Source organism: Juglans regia, chromosome 12 (assembly GCF_001411555.2).
Source record: "Juglans regia cultivar Chandler chromosome 12, Walnut 2.0, whole genome shotgun sequence".
NCBI lineage: Eukaryota > Viridiplantae > Streptophyta > Magnoliopsida > Fagales > Juglandaceae > Juglans > Juglans regia.
In genome coordinates this window covers 5,297,004-5,303,003 of record NC_049912.1, presented here as the reverse complement: position 1 = coordinate 5,303,003, position 6,000 = coordinate 5,297,004, and the positions used below count along the sequence as shown (strand labels likewise).

At 33.1% G+C, this 6,000-nt stretch overlaps 1 protein-coding gene across 2 annotated transcripts in view; it reads right to left on the bottom strand.

Moving 5' to 3' along the window:
• Positions 1-4,744: 4,744 nt before the first annotated feature.
• LOC109003518 (guanine nucleotide exchange factor subunit RIC1-like) overlaps positions 4,745-6,000 on the bottom strand; it is a 35,634-nt gene continuing 34,378 nt past the window's right edge. Inside the window, exon 24 of one of the 2 annotated variants that reach the window (XM_018981670.2) lies at positions 4,745-5,073. In XM_018981670.2, the coding sequence (XP_018837215.1) occupies positions 4,966-5,073 (108 nt within the window). In that variant the 3' untranslated portion in view covers positions 4,745-4,965. The remainder of the gene's footprint in view (positions 5,074-6,000) is intronic. The other variant, XM_018981672.2, reaches the window with a different exon arrangement.

Here is a 6,000-nt window from a genome sequence, read left to right as displayed (position 1 = left end):
TAAGCTTTCATAAGATCAAGTATAAGATAAGCTCAGAATTAGTTAACCAAATGATCATTCAGATACATGGTACCAATTCAGTTTTAGGGTGGATGTGCAAGTCACGGACTTGAGCGTAGTCCACCATAATATGCCAAAATACTATCAGCGGCTTGCCTTGTGGTCGCGGGACGTGGAGCCGGTGCACAACCTCGCGCACAGGGTTAGTTAAATATGTTTACGTAATGATGGGTTTCTTATTTAGTCATCGACTCATTTTAGTTTTTTTGTGGTTCTAAACCATCTCAGGTTAGAATATTTATGAAGATAGAGCCGTAGGATGAGACTTAGTCCAAGGAGGTCTGACAATGGCCTAGATCATGTACAGAGATTTTAAATTATGATTTTTTATGACACGGATTTTGAAAAATTTTAATAAATATTTCTGCACACTGTCTCATTTATGATTTCAGTATTTTACTATAAAATGATTTTATTTATTATAAAGAATTTTTATACTAAGCACTTCATTTAGAAATAATAATAATATTTTTTTAAATCAAGTTCACTCGTAGCACTCTAACTCCCATGATTTAAAAAAATGACGTATTGGAGCGTGGTGTTACAGGGTAGAACATTTTGGTAATTATTTGATGATGAAAATTTAATATAGGACTTAATAAATTAATCCCGTACTTATGTTCGACTCAAACTGGACCTAAATTATATTCATAAATAAATAAATCAAGTTTGAGCAAATAAAAACTCGTATAATAAACGTTCTAAACTTATATATATATAAACTTGATTCAATAAATATAAAGTCATATAATTTTGTTTTACAACTTTTTTAGTTTTATTTTAAATTTAACAATGAAAACATCTTGAATATTTAAAAGATGAAACATAATCATACAATAAATGTTTTTAAGTTAAAATATTGTAATCAATTTTGTGATAAATCTTAGTGATATAAACTTAACAATAATAGAAAAAACTGATACAATGAAAATATATAATAATAGAATTTATTTCACTAAGAAGACAATAATCCATATCGCAAACATAAAATTTAATTCAGCTCATATTCAACTAAAAATTAAACAGAAACAAAAAATCCAATTCGCAAGTCGATTGCTGCCAACATATTTCAGGACCCAGTCAATTGAACAATGAACAGGGTTTTGGTCAACGACAAAGAAAGGGTGATAAATGCAAAGAGGGTTCTTCGATGAGTAATGTTACATACAATCGTGGAATGAGCAAACGACGTACAGTCGTTTTGAAAAAGAGTGGGGCCTATTATTAAAAAATTAATTTATTTTCATGTGAGTTCCATATTTATTTACTTTTTTCAAAACGACTGTACGATGCTTGCAAACTCACGACTACAAGTATAATTTCCAAGATTTATTGCTTTTGAAAATTGAAAAACATTTTGATCAACAATATGGTTCCGATACTGATGAGCAAGATGTTGGTGTTGGCTCCCGTCATCAAGAACCTCTTTCTGATATTAATAAAATATATTTAATTGATTGCTTCATTCCAACAAAATGATTTTTCAAAGAAAAGATTGTTATTTGTCATGAATTTGAATTTAAAGTTGTTGCTTTGATTGATTCTGATATGAATTGTTTCTAAGAGATTATAATTCCTAGTAAATACTTTGAAAAGTCCACTGAAAAATTATTTTCTGCTAATGGTTCTAAAATGAAGATTAGATATGAACTGAATAATGCTCATGTTTGTCAAGATACTGTCTATTTTAAAATTCATTCTATTCTTGTTAAAAATATGACTAATAAGGTGATTCTTGGTATGCCTTTTATATCTTCTTCATATCATTTTCTTATTGAACATGGTGGCATTACTACTGATCCTTTTGGGCAGAAAATAAAGTAAAGTTCGAGTTTGCTTCAAAGTTTGATATTGGCACTTATAAAGGTTTGAATGCTTTGATCTCTGCTAAGACAAAACATTTGAATTTCCTCAAGCAGGAAATCAAATACAAAAAAGATTTCTGAACGACTATGTGATAAATTGTTATGGTAAAAAATTGATAATTTTAATAAAAAACTTGTTGATGATGTTTGTTTTGATCTTCCTAATGCTTGTTCAAAAAGAAAGCGTTAGGAAGATGGAAAGAAAAAAATTACGTGTTAAAAGAATATAGAAAGAAAAAATGCAAGATATGTAAAAACATATACTATCTTTTTATTTTGTTGAAAATTATTATATTTCAAAGAATGTTTCTCAAAATAGTTTAAATATGGTCAAAAAATCTAATTTTGTTACTGAAAACAAATCTGTAATTCGAGCAAGTCATCCACCTATTGAGACGGTAATTATTAACCATCAAGGATCAGAGGTTAAAACTTCCCTTTTGAAATTCCTGTCATTGATTCCAATGCTCCTACTTCTATTGAAACAAAAAAGATTATTGAACAAAATAATTTTGTCAATAACTCTTTACATGTTATTGGTGAACAACTGGATTGTATGGAATAAAAAATTGAAACCAACTTCTTCTATTAAAATTGAAAAACCTTTGGTTAGCTTACCTGAAACTAGGCAAGGTTTAAGTCTCAAGACTAACCAAGTCAGTTAAGAGAATCTACTAGATGCTTTCTGATTTAAAAAGAATAAAAAATGAGAATACCAAAGCTTCTATTAGTAACACTGCTTGTGTTATTAATAGTAAATGTAAGAAGGTAATCTCTGATGAAGACTCAAAAACCAAATCTTCTAATTTCTCTACAAATCATGATATTGCATTAATTGAAGACTTTTGGAAAAAATGATTTATTAAAACCCGAGATAAAAAAGGTTTTCAAGAAAACCTAATCCCATGAATTTTACAAAAAATTGGTATTCCAAACCTATTCCTCCCGATTTACAGTTTGAAGAAAGATTTTTTCAAATGTAGTTTCTTTTTCTTTTGATAGGCTTTATGAATGGAACAATGATAGATTATTAGAACAAAAAATTCTCAATACAATGAATAAGATGTCTATGGTTGCTAATGCTTATATTACTAATCATAATCTTACTCATGTTAAAATTGTTGATTTATTAGCTACTGGATTTTTCAGTACTCTTAATCATTGGTGGACTAAGCATCTTACTGATGATTCAAGGCAAACCATCATCAATTCTATTAAGCATGATGATGATGATATGCCTATTTTTTATACTACTATCGATCAGGGTATCCTTGATGGTGTTAACACTTTGATTTATACTATTGTTAAACGTTTTATTGATATCCATTCTAATATTACTACTCGTATCAGTTATTATTTGAATAACTTAAGATGCCCTACTATGTCTGATTATAGATGGTACTAAGGTGTTTTTATTTCTAAAGTAATGCTACGGGAATATAGTTTAAAACCTTATTGGAAAGATAAATTCATTGATGGACTACCCCATCTTTTTGCTCATAAGGTCAAAGATGAACTTACCGATGCTACTGGTTTGATTAACTATGATAATTTCACATATGATTATATTAACAATACTATTAAAGAAACTTAGTATCAACATGTGTAATGATCAAAAGATGTTATGACAATAACTGAAAAATGCAAAGAAAACCAAATATGAAATAAGAAATTTCTATGAAAAATTTGGCTTACCTCCTATTGTCTCTTCCAAGTAAAAAAGGAAAATCTTATTTACAAAAATTCTGGTAAGTTTTATAAATCCAAAAAACACATGTCAAAATTGTTCATAGGGATTTTCTTTTTTTGCCTGGAAGGGGCAATAGGAGGTAAGCCAAATTGTTTACAAAAATTTCTCATTTCATATTTGGCTTTCTTGGTACTTTCGATTGTTGTCGTAACATCTTTTTATCATTACAGAAGTTGATACAAGTTTTTAAATAGCACTGATAATATCATCATATGTGAAATTATCATAGTTAATCAAACCAGTTGCATTGATAAGTTCATCTCTGACCTTATGAGCAAAAAGATAAAGTAGTCTATCAATGAAATTCTCTTCCTAATATATATATATATATATATATATATATATATATATATAAATATTCGCTATCAAAACGAATCGTTTTGAAAGTTAACCCTCTAACCCCCCTTCTCCCGGCCGCAGTCTCTTCTCTCTCCCCCCCCCTCTCTCTCTCTCTCAATCTTAGAGCCTCTCTCGACTCTCACTCTCGCCTTCTCTCCTCCTCTTCTTCTCATCTCCCTCCTCGACATCCTCTTCATCTCAGATTTTTTTTGTATTTTGTATCTTGCACACCTATTTGTTTTTTGTTGTTTGCCAAAGATTTGTTTTGTAGTTTAGGATATTTGTTGTTGAGATTTGTTGTGTCTTTTGTTGTTGAATGTGGATTTGTATTTTGTTGTGTATTTTTTTGTGAATTTGTGATTTTATTTTGTTTTTCACATCTGTGGGTTGGACGGGGTTGGAGGGGGCAGGTGGACCAATGGTTTGGCCCCACCCCCAATGTGCGGGGAATCAGCGGGGGCAAAACCCCACCCTCTGCCCATGCGGGGGCAGGGTGCAGGAAGGAGCCACCCCTGTTCCCGCATGGGTGGGTAACACCTCTATGCATGGTGAATACCTCTGTTTTGGCAGTGCTCTAAAAATAAAGGGCAAAAAATCTACGTTTTTGCAGTGAAACCATTTTTTTCATTCCAACTCTATAGCAACCATGGCATAAAGATAAACAGGACCAACCAAATCAGAAAAACTCTTTGAACCCTCAACGGCTCCTCTAAATATATAGATTATAAAACATGTTAGATTATGAATAAACAATGAAAAATATTAAGAACTGTGCATAGGTCTACAACATTCAAGTTTGGTTCCTCCTTAATTACAAGAAAGAACAATTCTGTAATTCCATTGACACCAGCAATCCTATCTTTTCTATTGAATCAATCATTTATCAAACGGCCACCACGATTCAGTTTCCTGGTTCTCACTGTCCACTCCATTCCACGGATGCTAGGCCATTTACACGGTAGGCGACCAATGTTCACAACGAATTACTTCAATTAGCAACAATGCATAGTCAGCATTCCGGATTCCAAATCCAAATGTGCCTTCATTTCTCTTCCAAATTTGCAACTGATGAAATTTTCAAAATATGACATATATATAGCACACAACGTGGAAACCCTAATCTGGCAAAACTGCGTACTTCGCTCGAGTGGCGTATCGAGCGCGCCTCGAGTGAATAACCAAATGAACATTGGCTCGAGCGGAGTGTTGAACGAATACTAGGGTTTGCGTCTCGCTTTAGCAGAGTGTCGAGCGGGACTCGAGTGACCTCTCGGACTTGAGATTCGCTCGAGCGGTATGTCGAGCGAACTTTGGCTCGAGCCAACTTTCAGCACACTTTTTTAGGCTCCAAAACTAGTCTCCACATATAAGCCAAGAAAAAAAAATCTTGGTCCCAGAGTCATTGAATAACTCATTTGACTTGTTTTTAATGAGATGTAGGTCTGATTTCCTTCAAGGCTTCTGGGTGTCTTATAATCTTTGGATTAGTTTCCAGATTTTGAACCTCCAATTTGTCTATCTAGTTTGGATGGTGAACCAACTGATGTTTAATTCTTCACATTTCCTGCACCCACATTTCATCAAACAAACTGACATTAGTTCTTTCTACTCCTAAATCTCCCTCCAAATCTAGCCTCTATAAGTACCAACTGGTGCATGTACGCACATTGCCTCCGCTCCCAAGCACCCAACTCCCAACACTGCCAAGAATGCCGACAGTGATTCCCAAGGGGACACTACCTCTGCTGCCAGCTGCTCCACTGCCCACCATTCCAACCACCATCCCTTCAATCCCCTCTATTCCAGCAACAATCCCAACAATTACTTTCCTCTCCCCACCACCATCAAATTAAACCCAACAATCCTTGAGATACCACATTTCCATTTGGTCTTTTTTCTATTTATGTTTCTTTGGATCTTTCTTTGCTCCCTACTTGTGTTGTTCACCAATATGTTAGAACTTGTCTTGGTTCCTTATCGAGAGAT